Below are 18,744 nucleotides of genomic sequence, written 5' to 3'. Positions count from 1 at the left end.
TCCTTCTGTTCCACTGGTTTATTTGATTATTTACATACCGATACCACACTATTGTTGTGTTGTTTTTTATTTTGACTTGAGCTTTAGAATATGTGGGAAAAAATGTTCCAAATTGCTTTCTTTCCCCAAGAATTGACTTTACTGGTCTTGCACATTTGTCTTATATATTTTGAGATTACTTCATCATATTCTGTGAAAAGTCATAATGGGATTTTGATTATGATTGCATTCAATGTAGAAATTAATTTTGGATTGTCTTTTAACCTCTTGTAAACTGTATTTTCTTTTAGCTGTTTCTTGGTAAACTGTGTACAACTCCTGTAACTGTATTTTTATTGAGACGTTTCTCTATTCTGTTTTAAAGGAGAAAAATGAAATAAAATTTTGCAAATAGGTCACTAAACCTATGCCTAAATTTATGACATTATAGAACAGTTCTGTATAGGCTAGTATTTTAAGAAATACTGTTTTCTCTGGATTATAATGGTCAAATACCTTTGGGAATTGCTAGATTGAACAAAGCTATACCAGATTCTTTATTAAATAGGACTTTTGGGAGGCTTTGCATGTTAATATGCATTGCCAACCTATTTACATGACTCCAAAATAATTTTTTTCAAAGCGTGTACTATTCCAATTCTCTGCATTGTGAATGTGAATAATACTGTGAAATGCTATCATAGAATGATTTTTAATTTGCTAAAAAATTTGTCACTATGTGGGTTCATAACTAATACAATTAATTTTTGTTCATAGTCCAAATAGCCAGAAAGCTCAAATATGGAACATTTTCATTACCATAATAAATACTCATAATGCAGTCCATAAAGTACTATTGTAAATCCTGAGTATCTATTAAAAACAGTGGAATTACGATTTTTATATTTTAACATAGAGATATTTTATTTTGTTTTAATTATTTTAAGAATTAGTATGCTATGTACCAACCCAATTTGAAACTAGTGTCATTAATTTATAATTTTCATTTCCTGAGGAGAAAATTTCAGCAGAAATGCTTATTAACCTACCTGAAAGTTAATTTTGTGAAAGCTTTTTGTTTTATTTGCGGCTATTAGCATAAATTCAGTGTGATACTGAAATATTAAATTTATTTTTCTGTGTATAGATTTTATTTGGTTTTTAATTTGCTTTAATGGAACTAGTGTTAGTCTACTAACCTGCTCATTTTTTTCTAGACTTATTCAAGTTTTTTTCATATTATCAAATACATTACATCAGATGTTAAAAAGAAATCAGTACTGCAGTAGTAAGAGTACAGTTCTTAATCTTACAAATTAAGATTGCAGTTCTTAATTTAAGATTATTAAATTAAAAAATGAAAGGCTTTTTAATTTTTTTATTGTTACCATAACATATGTCACTTTAAATCATATTTGATTACGTCTGTGTACAGTATATACTTGAAGTAGTGTATTATGTATCTTTAAGTAAAGTTACATTTTAGTTTTAAAAGTAGCTGTCCGTATTGGAAAGAAGCATACTACTTTTTGTCCCAGTTCTATCTTAGCTTTGTTATTTATTAATAACTAGACATTTAAAACCAATCACCCTTTATACCAGAGCAAGGAGAATGATCATTTCGGTACCTCTCCTTTTTCTTTAGAAACTGCCCTTGGTGCATTAGCAAGGGTCCTGAGAGAAGACTGGAAGCAAAGTGTCGAGTTAGCTACAAACATAATTTACATCTTTTTTTGCTTTTCCAGGTAAGTATAAAAATTATTAAATGACTACTGTATCTCTATTGCTGTTGGTCTGTGTCATTGATTCAATTTGTAGATCACTCGTTCTCTCAGTTTCTCTGTGTGTCTGCCTATGCTATACTGCTGAATTCTTATTCCTGTTTCCCATTTTCTGTCTTGCTATCTGTTATTCTATCTTTCATTTAGTCTATACTCACTCATGCCTCAGTTTCCTTATGAGTAAAATTTGGATAGTAATAGTCGCACCCTCTTTGGATAGTTTTTCAGATTAAATGAATTAAAAATTAAAATGCTTAGAATAAGGCCTGACCCACAGTCAGTGCTCAGTAAATGTTATTGTTATATATACGCATGTATGTGCAAACACATACCTATTATGTATTCGTATTTATTATTTATACACATATATCCTTAAGAAAGATGTCTATTAAGATGTTATGAAAAGTTCTAACCAATTCCTAGAGAATTGCTGCTTCTGTTCTAAAAATGGGCTAGTATTAGCAAATAATTATTTATTGAATAAACACTTGGATGAATGAATTGTCTAGAAAACATATGTAAAACCTAATTACTAGTACTTTACTAATTGATGTCAGTTTTGCACAATAAATAAAATGTATGTGTAGTATTGATACATTATTAGTTTTGTTAGACAATAACCTAAAAATCTATTGTGAATATCTGAGTAGTTAATATGGTGGTTAGTTACAAAAAATGTCTACCTTCTAACTTCTTAAAAATAACTGTATTTTAGGTAAGGGTAGTGTGATATGTTTAAAATAATTTTATAATCTCAAGTCTTCCTAGTGTATTGTTGATATACCTTTTAAAATATGTATATCAAATTTATTTTCTACATGATTTGTACCACTGATCACCAAAAACAAATTTCCTGTACCCATAAAATATATTCTTTTAAATATATATTAAAATATCTTCTTTAAAGCTTTTCTCAGTTTCATGGACTTATTACTCACTATAAAATTGGAGCTCTGTGTATGAATATTATTGATCATGAGTTAAAAAGACACGAGCTTTGGCAAGAAGAACTTTCAAAGAAGAAGAAAGCTGATATCCTTTTAGAGTGGCATTTGAACCCTCTGTTGGCTTTTGCTATAAGTTTTGGATGGGTGGGATGGTTTTGTTCTTTTTCCTTTTTTAAAATTGTTAATTGCATTACTTGGAAACAATGCAGGAATGTGTTATTGAAGGTTAAGAAGTAGATTGAAACTATCAAAATGGATACAGTTTGACACTCTTAACAACCTTTATTAGTTAATGAGGTAGAAGGAGCAGGTAGTAGTTGTGTCGGGTAACTTAGTAGGTGAGCCTCTAAAGGATTACATCATTACATCCACTATGATCCTTTGGTTAGTTGAAGCCTAGCTCACCGCTGCTGCTTATGTACTTCTATGTGAGTACTAAGGTGACTTTGATTAGAATGGGTGTAAATTTGGTGATGAACCTAGTTAAAGGTTCTATTTTTCTAGGAAAGTGCAAAAATACTGTTGTTAATAAAAATTTGAAAGGCCTATAGAATGATAGAACCTGTGAAAGAAAACTTAGGTATCTGTTTTAACCTATCTTGCAAATATAAAAATCTTTTCTGCAACTTCCTTGGCAAATGGCATTACATAGGCTCTTCTTTAACAATGTCAGTGCTTATTTATTTCACCCATTCTGTGGTTTAGCATTCTGTTTATTATAATAGTCTTTTGCTTAGTGCACTGAAGTCCATTTCCCAATAACTTCTATCCATTGGTTCTAGTATTGCATACTAAAGCAATATGGAATAAGGATATTCTCTTCAACATCATAATTCTTCTCATATTTGAAGATATTTATCATATTTTAGCCTCTACAACTTAATGCTTCTGGATCAGAGGCCCCTGGTTTATTCATATCTGTTCAAATATGATGTGTTTTGCAGATCAACTAGGTATGCTGGTAACTTTCCTTTGAATCAAGTGTTTATTGTGTCTTTTAAAAAGTGAAAACTTTATTCCTGTTGTGCAGTATATCATACATTTTTAACTCTGCTTTGTGCAAAAGTGGACCTTACTTTTATATTAATTTTGGCCTCCGGAAACCCTGAGGCTTCAGTTTGATCTGTGTTGTAATAGGTTAACTCAGGTTATTGTGTACAAAACCTCTCAGACTTTTATTATTGTCACATGGAATTCCAAGATGCTATAAAATCCACATCACACACAAGCTTTGACTTTTCTTAATTAGAATCTTTTCAGGTTTATAAATTTCCTATGCATACCATAAACTTCTGGCATCTCGATTGACAGTAACTCAACTACATCGACAACCCAAGAATCCTAGAGACTTTACATCAGTTTTGGAGTCCCAAGACTCCTGAATGCTTCAGTGATACCTAAAATTTATTTAAACTGGAGAAGTCTGGAGGGAACCACTAGTGGAACTATTTAGCAGTCATGAATTTGCATTTTGTGATTGTTTGGTGACAAGAACTGATATCTTAGGACATACTGTATTTCTATATCAGACACCATTAATTTTAAGATTCACTATTGTTTAACCGCTAGGAGAAGAACATATGCTTTCAATTAAACTATGACACATCATGGATTATAAGACACATCCAGTTTTGGAGATGTTAAGATGTGAGGAAAATGTGTCTTAGACTCAATAGATTATGGTAATTGAAGGGATGTAAAAATTACATCAGAATTGTGGTCATTTCTCCTGACATGTTACTATTTTATTATGTCCTAAATATCTTTGTATTTTGATACAAGTGGTATTCAACAAGGTCAGCTGCATTGACTCATATTCTGGGGTCATATGCTTGACTCATATGCTGAAATAACTGATTATTTTTGCAAGGTGTCCAGGGGACGATTTGGGACCAGAAGATGTGATTTTTAAAATTTGTTTACCTTTAAGTTTGGGCTAGTTCTTTCTTGGCATCTCTAGTCTGAAAAGGCTGCTACAAAAGCTTTAGATTTAATCTATATCCTTTGAATATTCTGGACCTCTGTCTGAAGTAAAATCCAGTGTTCTTAGTAACTAAATCATTCTCTGAGGCAGTAATTTTTTTGGTTCGTGGACCCACTTGATAATCTGTTGAAAGTTATAGACTTGTGCACCTACATAAAATACTCACATACAGTTTCTGGGAATTAAAGTATTTGGTGAGGTTCAAACATCTATATGATGTTAGCTGTGGGCTACATAAAAAAAAAGTTTGTTCACCCAAGGACTCCTAGGGAATCCATGAGCACTTAGATAAGAAGTGCTGTTACAGCACAATTATTATACAGAGAACATTTTAGTTAAACTTTTGGTGAGAAAAATAACTGGATAAAGTTGCATATAAAATCTAATAGTGCCGTTGTTCATAGAATTTATTAGTAGATTTTTTTTGCTTCAGTGAGTATGGATGATCCTTAACAAGTTGTTTACTTGATGAAGACCCTGAAAATCAAACCTTGAGAAAGGATTATGAAAAAACCTTTAAAAAGTACCAGGGGCTTGTGGTAAAACAGGAACAGCTATTACGAGGTATGAATTCCTAAGCAATGAGGAAGGCAACAAAGTACTTACTCTAAATACATTTGTTTTGTTCACTTTTTATCATACCTGTAAAGCTAATGTGAGAATAACTGAAAGTTCTATAAATGTTAATTTGCTACAAATTCGTCTGTCTTTAACATGGGTAATGTTTTAAATTTCACTCTACTATTTTTCCCCGTTTAGTTCCTAAATGTTTGTATACTTATTATTTATTTCCTAAGAAAGGATTTTTTAATCTACTGTGTGACCTTTTCAATAACAATCTTTGTCTCTTTAACCCTCACTTACTTGTTTTATAAAGTGAATTATTTTATTGCTTTCCTAGGAAATTGATATAAAAATTTTAAAATATTTCTCTTGTTTAATAGAAAAGAATTCCTTGTTTCTAGCTTTATTAAGAGATTTAAAACTTCAATAGTATGGTTTTTTGGTTACTGGTAAGATGTAAAATCTTATGGTGGTTAGTGATAATGACATGGGACTTTTAAGTGTGAATTAATTCCTGGTTTCTACTTGACTGTTTGATGATTCATGTAGTTCATTGGTGTTTGACTAACTTTGTATATGGAAATACTTGTTAACTCCCAAAATATTTTCATCCTGTGAAGATTATTAGCAATTTTAACTACACTGAGTTTTTTAAATATTTGAAGCCAAGTAATTTAGTTCAGCCTGTTGGAGAAAATGTCAGATTTTCAAAAGTTCATTTTAAAATATGCTAGAAAATAATAGGTATTTTCTATGTTAGCATGTAATCCAAAATGCATCAGATCTCAAGAAAGCAATTGTTTTCGTGTAAAAGTTTTGAAGAACTAATTAGACTTTTTTAACATGCAAAAGTTTAAGCTCTGTTTCTAACCAAATATTTTATTTATGCAGATATTGTATACTCTTAACAGCTTTATTGAGGTATAACTGATAATAAATTGTATAATTTTAAAGTATATAATTTGATAAATTTTAACATATGTAAATACCCATGAAATGGTGACCATAATCAAGATAAAGTACATATCCATCGCTCCCGAAATTTCCTCATGCATCTTTGTAATCTCTCCCTTTCCTTCTTCCTTCTCCCTTCTTCCTCAATCCCAAGTCATCATTGATCTGCTTTCTGTCACTTTAGGCTAGTTTGCATTTTCTAGAGTTTTATATAAATGAAATCATGTAGTATGTATGTGTTTTTGTGTTTTACTTAGCATAATTAAAGATTCATTCATATTATTGCATTTATCAATAGTTTATTCCTTTTGTTATTAAATAGTGTTTCTTTGTATTCACCTGTTGATGATCACTTAGAATATTTCCAGTTTTTGGCAATTTTAATGCTGCTGTGAACATTTGTCTACAAGTCTTTGTAGGGACATACACTTTCTTCTCTCTTGGTTAAATACCTAATGATGGAATGGCTGAGTCATATGATAGGCGTATGTTTAACTTTGTAAGAAACTGCCAGATGTTTTTCTGTAATAGTCGTTTTTGTATTCTCACCATGAATGTATGTGGTTTTGATTTGAATTTCTGTAGTGACTGATTATGTTGAGCATCTCTTGATGTGCTTATCTGCTATCTCTGTTTGTTGAAGTGTGCCTTCATAATTTTTGCCTTATTATTAAATTGGATTGTTTTATATATATTCTTTACATGTTTTGGATATAAGCATTTATCAGATACATGATTTGCAAAAATTTTCATTCTCCTAAAATATCTTTATAAGAGCAGAATTTTACATTTTTATGAATTCCAACTTAGTGTTTTTTCGATCATGTTTTTGGTATTGTATCTAAGAAATCCTTTTCTAACTAAAGGTTACAATTATTTTGTCATATGTTTTCTTCTAGAAGTTGTATAGTCTCAGAGTTTGGTTAAGCCTATAATACATTTCGAGTTAATTTTTGTATATGGGGTGAGGAATGGATCAAAGTTTTTCTTCTTTTTGAATATGAATAGCTAATTATGTAAGTACTACTTTTGAGAACACTATCTTTTATCTACTGAATTGATTTATATCTTTGTCAGAACCATTTGTCCATATGTGTCATCCCTATTTTTGGGTTTCTATTTTGTTCTGTCCATCACTTTTGTGTGTTTTGATGCCAATAGCACAGTGTCTTCATTACCATAGCTTATAGAAAATTTTGATATCAGATGCTTTTAGCCCTACCAATTTTTTATTCCATTGATTTCTACTTTGATCTTTATAATTTTTTTTCTTCAGCTTACTTTGGGTTTAATGTGCTCTTATGTTTTTGTTTTTTTTTATTTTTTGTTTTTTTTTTTTTTAGATGGAAGCTAAGGTCATTTATTCAAGACCTTTCTTCTCAAATGCAGATATTTAGTGCTAAAAATTTCCCATTAAGCACTTCTTTGATGGCATCCCACAGATTTTCATATGTCCTGTTTTCATTTTCATTCAGTTTAAATACTTTACAGTTTCTCCTTTTGGTTTCTTTTTTGACCCATGGGTTATTTAGAAGGGAGGTCTTTTTTTCCCAAATAATTGATGTTCAAGTCTTTATATGTGTTGATATTTACCTGTACTTTTTCTATTATTGAGAGAGTAATATTGAAATATCTGACTATAATTGTGATTTATTTATTGCTCCTACACTTCCACCAGTTTTCACCACATGTATTTTTGAAGCTCTCTATTCTTGGGGACATAAAGATGTAGGATGTAGATGTACTATTGATGAATTGTCCTTATTATCAATATGAAGTGATCTTCATCATGGCTGGTAATATTTTTGGTCTAAAATCTACCTTTTCTTATGTTAATCTACTTCTTCTTGAGACTAGTGTTATCATGGGATATATTTGTCTATATATTTTTAATATATTTATGTCTATATTGTGTGTTTTTTATGAACAGCATTTAGATTGGCTTTGCATGTATGTATGTGTCTTTTTCCTCCTTTTTCCTTCTTGTCCGCCTTCGTGTGAATTTGAGACTTTTTAAAATTCTATTTTATTTCCATTGTTAGCTTAGCTATAAGTCTTTTGTTATTTTATTGATTGCTTTAAGGTTTATATCATACATCTTTAATCATAATTACCTACAAGTGATACGTGTTTAACTTATCGTAAGTTAAGTCTGCTGTCAAGTATTTTGTGCCATTTCATGCTTAGTGTTACAATCACTTCTTCCCTCTCCCACCTCTATGCTAATACTAACATTTATTATACTTATACATATGTTACAAACCCTATCACAAGGCCAGGTGTGGTGGCTCACACCTGTAATCCCAGCATTCTAGGAGGCCCAGGTGGGCAGATCACTTGAGGTCCAGAGTTTGAGACCAGGCTGAGCAACATAGGGAAACCCTGTCTCCACCAAAAAACAGAAATTAGCTGGGTGTGGTGGCACACGCCTGTAGTCCCCAGCTACTCAGGAGGCTGAGGCAAGATAATCACTTGAACCTGGGAGGCAGAGGTTGCAGTGAGCCAAGATCGCACCATTTTACTCCAGTCAGGTGATGGAGTGAGACTCCATCTCAAAAAAAAAGCCAAAAACAAACAAACAAAAAACCTTATAACACATTATCATTTTATATAAATAATCAATTTTATTTTAAATATATATTTACTAAGAAAATAATCTTATATATTTACTTGTAGAGTTACCATTTCCATTGATGTTATTCCTTTGCATAGATCCATATTTCTGTCTGGTGTCATTTTCTTTTTGCCTGAGCAATTTCCTGTAATGTTTCTTGTAGGACATATTTACCAGTGGTTAATTACCTTTTGTGTGTCTACAAAAGTCTTATTTTAAAAATATTTTTATCTTTTTGAAATGTTTTCACTGGGTTTAGAACTCTAGGTTGACAACCTTTTTTAATACTATAAGGATGTTGCTCCATTGTTGCCTTGTTTGCGCTGTTTTTGATGAGAAGTCTGCTGTCATGCTATGTTTGTCTATATATTAATATAAGGTCTCTTTTTCTTAGACTGCTTTTAAGATTGTCTCTTCATCATTCATTTTGAGCAATTTATTATGACGGGCCTTGATGTAATTTTCTTTCTGTTTCTTGTTTTTGGAGTTTAGGGAGCCTATTGAAACTCTGGGTTTATAATTTTCACTAAATTTGGAAATGTTTCTGTTACTATTTTTTCAGGTACTTCAGGTAAACATACATTAGGCCACTTGAAGTTGTTCAACAGTTCTCTGAAACCCTACATTTTTTCCATGTTTTTCTGTGTGTTTAATTTTGGATAGTTTCTGTGATTATGTCTTCAGTTTCACTAATCTTTTTTTCTCCTATTTCTAAACTGCTGTTAATTTCATCTAATTTACAGTCTCAAACATTGTAGTTTTCAGTGATAGAAGTTTGAATGTTTTTTGTGATATCTCCCATGTCTCTACTTAACTTTTAGCAGATCTGGAATACAGTTATATAACTTATAATGTTCCGTTTTTATAATTAAACTCTAGGTCAATTCTTGGACAGTTGCAATTGGTTCATTTTTCTCTTCCTTGTGAGTTATATTCCCTGCTTCTTGTATGACTGATAATCTTTGATTAGAAGCAAGACAGGGTCGGGCGCAGTGGCTCATGCCTGTAATCCCAGCACTTTCGGAGGCCGAGGCAGGCAGATCACCTGAGGTCAGAAGTTCGAGACCAGCCTGACCAACATGGTGAAACACTGCCTCTACTAAAAAATACAAAATTAGCCAGGAGTGGTGGTGGATGCCTGTAATCCCAGCTACTCAGGAGGCTGAGGCAGGAGAATTGCTTGAACCTGGGAGGTGGAGGTTGCAGTGAGCTGAGATTGCGTCATTGCACTCCAGCCTGGGCAACAAGAGCAAAACTCCATCTCAAAAAAAAAAAAAAAAAAAAGCAAGACAGTGAAATTTACATTGCTGTAGGTGGATTTTTTATTCCTAAAAATATATTTGAGTTTTGTTTGGGAACATAGTTAAATTACTTGGAAACAGTTTTATCCTCTTGGATCTTACTCTTACAATTTGTTAGTCTGGACAGAAGCAGCATTTAGTATAACGCTGGTTATTTCCCACTACAGAGGCAAGACCCTTCTGAGGACTCTACCCACTAATGCATGAATTATGAGGTTGCCAGTATGGTTGGTAGAAGCAGGCATTATTTTCAGCTTTGTTGTTCTACTCCTCTCATTTTGTTCTGTCCCAGCCTCACTTAAATTCCTATGCTCCCATCAATACTCAACTCAATATTTGAGGGAGGCCTCTGTTAGAACTCCAGAGTTTCTCTCTGCTCAGCTCTTTCTTCTTCAGTACTCTTTTCTGTGAACTCCTTGGCATCTCTGGATTCTTGGCTTCATCTCCTTAACTCAGGGATACTATCAGGTTCTGCCTGGATTCTCCTTCACTGTGTTGTGACCTGGAAACTCTCTCAAGGCAATATTCTAGGGCAAACATAGGACTATCTTATTTATTTCTTATCTCTCAGGGATTACTGTCCTTCATTGTCTGGTGTCCACTATTGTGAAAATCTTTGTTTTGTGTATTTCAGTCAGGTTTTTTCGTGGTGTTGTCAGGCAAAGGTTTAAAACCCCATCCTATTAATTTCCTGGGGTGCTGTAACAAATTACCATAAACCAGATGGCTTAAAACAACAGAAATTTATTCTGTCATAGCTCTGGAGGGTGGAAGGCCAAAATCAAGGTATCATCAGGCCCATGTTCTCTCTGAAGGCTCTGGAAAAGAATCTTCTCCTGTCTCTTTCTAGCTTTTGGTGGGTCCCAGCAATCCTTGGTGCTTCTTGGCTTTTAGCTACATCACTCCAGTCTCTGCCTTTGTCTTCATATAGCCTTCTTCCCAATCTATCAGTCTCTGTTATGTCATCTCCTCCTCTTCTTAAGATACCACTCACTGGATTCACAGTCTACCCTAATCCATTATTACCTCACCATAACCAGTTACATCTACAAAGACCCTATTTCCAAATAAAGCACATCCTGAGGTTTGTGGGTGAACATAAATTTTCGGAGGACAATATTCAACCTACTACATCTATCTTGGCTGTAAAGAGAAGCCTGTTTGTTTTTTCAATGTAATTCTAAAAGCTTTTGACAGTGCCTCGTATAGAAAGTCAGCATAATGTAATAGTGTAAATATGTGAGCTTTGGATCTGATAGGCTTGAATTTCAATTTAGCACTACCACTTTCTAGCTGTATGGTAGGGAAAGTTATTTAATTTCTTTGAATCAGGGGTTTCCCATCTGTAAAATTTTTATAATACTTCTTTCTTCATAAAACTGTTTTAGAATTTAAATACGCTTTATACATCAACAGGCCTGGCATACAATAGGTATTTTTGGCCTTCCACCCTCCATCTCTAATATTTGTTAAATAAATAAATTTTGGCCGGGCGCGGTGGCTCAAGCCTGTAATCCCAGCACTTTGGGAGGCCGAGACGGGCGGGTCACGAGGTCAGGAGATCGAGACCATCCTGGCTAACACGGTGAAACCCCGTCTCTACTAAAAAATACAAAAAACTAGCCGGGCGAGGTGGTGGGCGCCTATAGTCCCAGCTACTCGGGAGGCTGAGGCAGGAGAATGGCGTAAACCCGGGAGGCGGAGCTTGCAGTGAGCTGAGATCCCACCACTGCGCTCCAGACTGGGCGACAGAGCGAGACTCCGTCTCTAAATAAATAAATAAATAAATAAATAAATAAATTTTATATTTATCTACTTATGTATATGCATATACATGTATTTCTTCTTTTCATAAGCATTTAGAGGTAGCTGGCAGGAATACATGAAGTGAAACACTAAAACAGTGAGGCCACAAGAGAGCAAAAAGACTGTATTGAACATAAAAGCCTATATAATTCTTACAGAAATTGAACTCTGAAGCTCCCTGTCAATCAAGGAAAAATGGAAGACATTACCTGTTAATATCGTTTTCACTATAAAAAGAGAATGTTTCCTTTGAGAACCTAAGCATTTTTATTATATAAATCCAAAAGAAATTTTACTTAAAACTAGCAAACAGTGGCTTCAACTCTGTCTAGTGCAATAATTGTATTACTGAATTTCATAAGGTCTTACCGTGACTAACAGAAAATCAGTTTGCATATGAAAAGTAGATTTTAGTAGGCTCAAATTTAGCTGTAGCTATAATGTATATTTTGGATTATTGCACTTTTTAACACAGCAGACTTTAGTTGTTAAAGTTTTATAATATGTTATCTTGTTTTCTATATGTATAAAAACTATTTTCCCCTGTCTGCGTTATTTTTTCCTGACTTATCTACCTTTAGTTGCCATTTGATTTCTATTAAACTCTAAGCTCCAAGAGGACAGGAATCGTTGTTTTATTTTGGTTATTGTGTCCTTCTCAGCATTGTATGAATTATTTTATATATATATGTTTTGTTTTAAATAACACACACAGACACACAGACACACACACATATATATATATCCCATTCAGTAACAATAAATGGTTTGTAATTAACCAATTACTAACCAGTTAAAATTTTCAAAATAATATATTAACATTTTAGGGCTATCTCTGTTGCCTTGGTGAGTACAAATGATTTTCTAAATTGTTGATTCAGTTTACTAATTCTTTAACTCTCGTATATTTTATTTTTCTAGTTGCTCTTTATTTGCTTCTGAATCTTGCTGAGGATACTCGTACCGAGCTGAAAATGAGGAACAAGAACATAGTTCACATGTTGGTGAAGGCCCTTGATCGGGACAATTTTGAGCTGCTAATTCTAGTTGTGTCATTCTTGAAGAAACTCAGCATTTTTATGGAGAATAAAAATGATATGGTAACTTACAAAGCTTTTTCTTGAAATATTTCATGTTTGCCATTTTCAAATTAAAATATTTTGATAAAAATTAAACACTTTATTCCCCTACTGAGATAATTCTGAATAAAGATTTTACAATAGCAATAACTCACTGATATTACTTCATTAAGAAATGTATTCCATATTAGTCAATATTCCAGATGATTGGTGCTTTCTGAAGAAAAATCATGTCTAATATATAGAATGGATCTGCCATATTAAACATAATATATAGAAAGTTTGTTTAAATTTAAAATTTTATTTCAGAGTCACCTGATCTTGTTATTTTACTGTAAGCTATTTTGCCTTCTGCATCTCCGACTTCAGTTTGTGGAATTAAAATTTAGCCAGATCTCTTCATTGTTACCCATACTTCCACTTTGTTACCTACAGTTCTTCTTTGTTACCTGCTGTTCTACTTGGCAGCCACAACCTGTTGATTCTGCTTTTTAAAAATCTCTTGAAACTGTAATATTTCTTCCTTTCATTACTAGTGCCATTGTATTAATTCCCTCTTTATTAATTTATTAATTAATACCCTCTTTGTTCATACCTTCTTTATTTCTTGATTGAATTATACTAGGCTCTCATTTGCCATCTTTTACTGTGTTGATGCAATGATCTTTGGGAAATACAAGTTGAGCATATATCATTTTCACCTGTGTATAATATACATAGTATAGAAATATATAAAGATAAAATACAAATTCTCATCTGCTTTTTACCATGTCGTTAAACAGTCTTTGTTATGTACAATAATATAGTCAATAGATCATATATTAACCTACCTTGTTTTCAGATAACTGAGTTGTTTACAATTTTATCTATTACAAATAATTCTTCACTGCACATACTTGTACATACATATTTGTCTATATTTCTGCTTATTTTCTTGGAGCAGGTTCCTATAAATGAAATTATTGGATCATTGACCTTAACTCCATTGAGGATAATTTTTAGAACTATATATCATTATGTGGCTGTGTATTACTGGCAAAAGTGGCTTCTCCTTTAGATAGTCTAAATATATAGTATGTCTGCCTACTCTATTTTATTTTAAAATCAAATGAACTAGGAAGTAGCTAATACTATAGTGAATGATATGGCAGGCCCTTTGAAAACCTGAGACTTAATAAGTACTTTGAATTATCAGATTTAATAAGTACTTTGAATTATAATTATTGAATATGTGAAATTTTATTTTTCCCATATATGTTTAGTATCTGTCATTTTCATTATCAGTATATATTATTTATGTTCATGATGTGCCTGACATTATTTTGGGATTGACTATTCTTAGATTAATCAAACACATTTTTTGTTTTCACTTATATCTAAGAAGAATATGATAACATGGTAGTATATAAACAGTCCTGAGTAGTTAGAGTATGGCTAAATAATTACTTCCTCTTGCTATAAATTGAAGTATATTCTTCTATTTATGTGATCAAATTAAGTCCACTTTCAGTAAGTTTTCAAAATTCAAATGGATTTGTATCAGCATGTATCTATTATATATGTATTAGAGTTAGATTTAACTAATACAGTTATGTGTTTATTCTATCGTAAAGATCTTGACTATTATTAAAAGCTATTTTCTGGGAAGATCATAGGATTAGAATATATGATATAAATTGTCTCATTAAACCTCATTTTTTATTGAGAAGGAAAAACTGAGGTTCTGAAAAGTTTGTTATTCTTCTAAGATCAAGAGAAGTATTTGATTAGCCAGATTTTTACTATAGATGATATGGATTTTACCTTTTATTGTGGAAGAAATACAGTTTATTTAAGGACATCTGTAGAATCAAGATTTTTAGAATTTGACTGGACCTTAAATCCAAGGCCAGATTTAGTGAATCTAGCCTCCCAATTTCACAGATGAAGTAGTCGAGGACCAAAGACATTTATTTGCTTGAGAAAGCAGATCTGTAGATACTGAACTTCCTACTCTTCTTCTTTGCCTCCTGGGAAAAATAGTTTAGGTCTTTTTTTCTTTTTTAAGACATTTTTAGTAAGATTAACAATAAGCAGTTTTTAAATGTTAGTTTCCAGAAACACTGAGAAAGGTACAATTAAAGGCTGAAACAAACTTGCTGATAGATTGTTGGTAAACCCTTACTTTACATAGACAGTTTAATAAAAATACTAATTATAAGTTCTGTGTTATAGAAAGAGACTTGAGGAGGGCCGGGCAGGATGACTAATGCCTGTAATCCCAGCACTTTGGGAGGCCAAGGCATGTGGATCATCTGAGGTCAGGAGTTCGAGACCAGCCTGGCCAACATGGTGAAACCCCATCTCTACTAAAAATACAAAAATTAGCTGGACGTGGTGGTACACGTCAGCCATCCCAGCTTTTTGGGGGGCTGAGGCAGGAGAATCACTTGAACCCAGGAGGCGGAGGTTGCAGTGAACTGAGATCATGCCACTGCACTCCAGCCTGGGTGACAGAGCAAGACTCTGTCTCAAAAAAAAAAAAAAGAAAGAAAGAAAGAAAGAAAGAAATAGACCTGAGGCCATCGTATATTGAGGTAGTTATTAAATTTAGCTCTCAGGATTGGGTTTTTATCAACCAAAAAGACATGACTAGAAGGCTGTGTTAAATGCTAGTCTAGTGTTTAAACATCTGATTGTCTAATGGCACATATTTCACATTCTACTCTGTGCAATAGAAATACAAATTAATAACCGGCTGGGCATGGTGGCTCACACCTGTAATCCCAGCACTTTGGGAGGCCAAGGCAGGTGGATCAGTTGAAGTCAGCAGTTCAAGACCAGCCTGGCCAATATGGTGAAACGCCATCTCTACTAAAAATGCAAAAACTAGCCAGATGCGGTGGCACACACCTGTAATACCAGCTACTCAGGAGTCTGAAGCAGGAGAATTGCTTGAACCCAGGACGTGGAGGTTGCTGTGAGCAGAGATCATGCCGTTGCACTCCAGCCTAGGTGACAGAGTAAGACCCCATCAAAAAAAAAAAAAAAATTAATAACAAACTCTGCAAGTTTTTTTAATTAAGTTTTGCTGTAACAACCAGTGTATGTATACACTGTTGCTTTTTCAAAAGGAAAATACCACTTGATATACTTAGTGACAATTGAAACTTGTGGCAGTTTTATTTATAAAAGGAATAAGGAGATGGTTGAGCTATTTGTGAGGTAGTATTATTTATTTAAATCAAGTGTTTATTTTACTCTTGATGTGAACTAATACCAGCCTTCCTTTTAGACAGTTTTTCAGAGGAACAATAGAGAGGATATATGTTGCCTAGTTTGCTTAATTTTCTTACTCCTCACTTTTGAGAATTCTTTCTGTATTTGGATACAAGTTGTTTATCAGTTATATGTTTTGCAAGTATTTTCACTTTTCTGTGGCTTCTTTTCATTCTCATATGAAATGCAGAAGTTTTTAATTTTCGTGAAGTCAGCATATAAAAAAATGTAGTGGTGTATGTATGGGTGTCATATTTAAGAAATCTTTGTCTAACCCAAGTTGACAAAGATTTTTTCCTGTGTTTTCTTCAAGTTTTATAGAGGCTTTTGTCATCATCGTTTTAGTCTATGATATATCCATTTTGAGTTAATTTTGTATATGGTGCATGATATAGACCAAGATTTATTTTTTTTAATATGGTTATCTAGTTGTTCCAGCACTCTTTGTTGAAAAGATGCTTTTATCCATTGAAATTGCCTTTCCATGGATCACGAGGTCAGGAGATCCAGACCATCCTGACTAACACGGTGAAACCCCATCTCTACTAAAAAATACAAAAAATTAGCTGGGTGTGGTGGTGGGTGCCTGTAATCCCAACTACTCAGGAGGCTGAGGCAGGAGAATGGTGTGAACCCAGGAGGCAGAGTTTGCAGTGAGCCGAGATCGCACCACTGCACTCCAGCCTGGGCGACAGAGCAAGACTCTGTCTCAAAAAAAAAGAAAAATAGAAAAAAGAAAATTTGGCCATATATGTTTGCTTCTATTTCTAGACTCTGTTTTCTGTTCCATTAATCTATGTGTTTGTACTTTCATCAATACCTCTTTCTCTTGATTACTATAGCCTCATAGTAAGTATTGAAATCAGGCAGTAAGAGGCTACCAATGTTGTTATTGTTTTTCAGAGTTATTCTATTCTGTATTTTTCCATGTACATTTTAAAATCATTGGGATTGCATTGAATCTGTTGAGGGGATCAATATATTGACCATATTAGATTTTTCCAATCCATAAATATGGTATAGGTTTCTATTTATTTGGGTCTTTTTTGATTTCTTCCATCATTTATAGTTTAGCATACATATTTTGCATGTATTTTTTTAGATTTATACTTAAGTATTTTACCATTATAAATGATAGTTTTAAAAAATTAACCATTTCCTGGTTTTGGTTGATAGTATATAGAAATATAATTGATTTTGCATATTGACCTTATGTCCTGTGACTTTCTAAACTCACTTTTTAGTTGTACTGACTCACAGATTTTGGAGATTTTCTAAGTGGATAATTGTGTTATCTGCAAATAGAAAGTTTTGTTTCTTCCTTTCTAATCTGTATGATTTATATTTCTTTTTCTTGCCTTAAATTGCACTGGGTATGCCCTCTTGTTTGATGTTGAGGAGGAATTGTGTGAGCAGCTATCCTTGCCTTGTTACTGATCTTATGAGGAAAGCAATGTCTTTCACTATTAAGCATGATGTTAACAGTAGGGTTTTTTAGATACTTGCTATCAGTTTAAGGAAGTTCTTCTATATCTTGCTTCCTGAGACTTTTTATCATGAAAGGATGTTAAATTTTGTGAAATGCCTCCCTGTATCTATTACTGAGATAATCATATGGGTTTTTCTCTTTAGACTGTTGATATAGTGAGTTACATTGATTGGCTTTTGAAGGTTTACCAGTCTTGTATTTAGGGTATAAACATTACTTGGTTGTGATATATTGCTCATTTATATATATTGCTAAGTTTTATTGGCTAATTATTTTTGAGAATTTTTATGTTTATGAGGCATTATTCTATTGTTTTCTTTTCTCCTAATGTCTTGGTCTGGTTTTATTATTAGAGTAACTGTGTCCTCATATAATGAGTTGGGAAGCATCCCTTCTTCTTTAATTTTTCTGGGAGGGTTTGTGTAGAATTGGTATTATTTCTATATAAATGTTTAATAGACTTCACCAGTAAAAAGTCATAGGCCTGGGATTTTCTTTCTGTAAATTGGTTTAATAGATATAAGACTGTTCAGGTTATTTCTTCTTGGGTAGCTCAGTAGTTTGTCTTTCAGGGAATTTATTTCATTTATGTGCTATCAGATGTATGGGCATAAAATTTTTGGTACTGTTTCCTTTTTATCTCTTTGTCTGAAAGGCTGAAGTGATTTTCTCTGTTTTATTTCAGATATCGATTTTTTTTTCTAGATTAGTGGTTTTTCAATTGCTTTGGTATTTTCAAAGAAGCAACTTTTATTTTGTGTTTGATTTTTGAAAGTCTTTGGCGATAGAATTATACCCTATAATGAATAGCTCCAGGGTAGGACTACAGTGTGGCTGTGGAGTGTAGATACAAGTCTGAAGGAAAAAATCAGGTGTTTATTTGTCACTTTAGCAATTTTTTAAAAAATTGTGTTTATTCCTTGGCATGGAGTGAAAGGAAAAAAGTGTATCAAGGGCTCAGTTATTAATGTGATTTTTATGAGGTCAG

At 32.9% G+C, this 18,744-nt stretch overlaps 1 protein-coding gene across 3 annotated transcripts in view; it reads left to right on the top strand.

Moving 5' to 3' along the window:
* The window catches only part of KIFAP3 (kinesin associated protein 3), a 153,804-nt gene that overhangs the window by 36,657 nt on the left and 98,403 nt on the right, over nt 1-18,744 (top strand). For all 3 annotated transcript variants that reach the window (XM_010361093.2, XM_010361110.2, XM_010361101.2), the window contains exons 6-9: nt 1,625-1,724; nt 2,668-2,792; nt 5,157-5,255; nt 12,852-13,030. In XM_010361093.2, coding sequence (XP_010359395.2) covers nt 1,625-1,724; nt 2,668-2,792; nt 5,157-5,255; nt 12,852-13,030 — 503 coding nt within the window. The remainder of the gene's footprint in view (nt 1-1,624; nt 1,725-2,667; nt 2,793-5,156; nt 5,256-12,851; nt 13,031-18,744) is intronic.

This window comes from Rhinopithecus roxellana, chromosome 8 (assembly GCF_007565055.1).
Source record: "Rhinopithecus roxellana isolate Shanxi Qingling chromosome 8, ASM756505v1, whole genome shotgun sequence".
Classification (NCBI taxonomy): domain Eukaryota; kingdom Metazoa; phylum Chordata; class Mammalia; order Primates; family Cercopithecidae; genus Rhinopithecus; species Rhinopithecus roxellana.
This window is presented reverse-complemented; position numbering and strand designations above follow the sequence as displayed.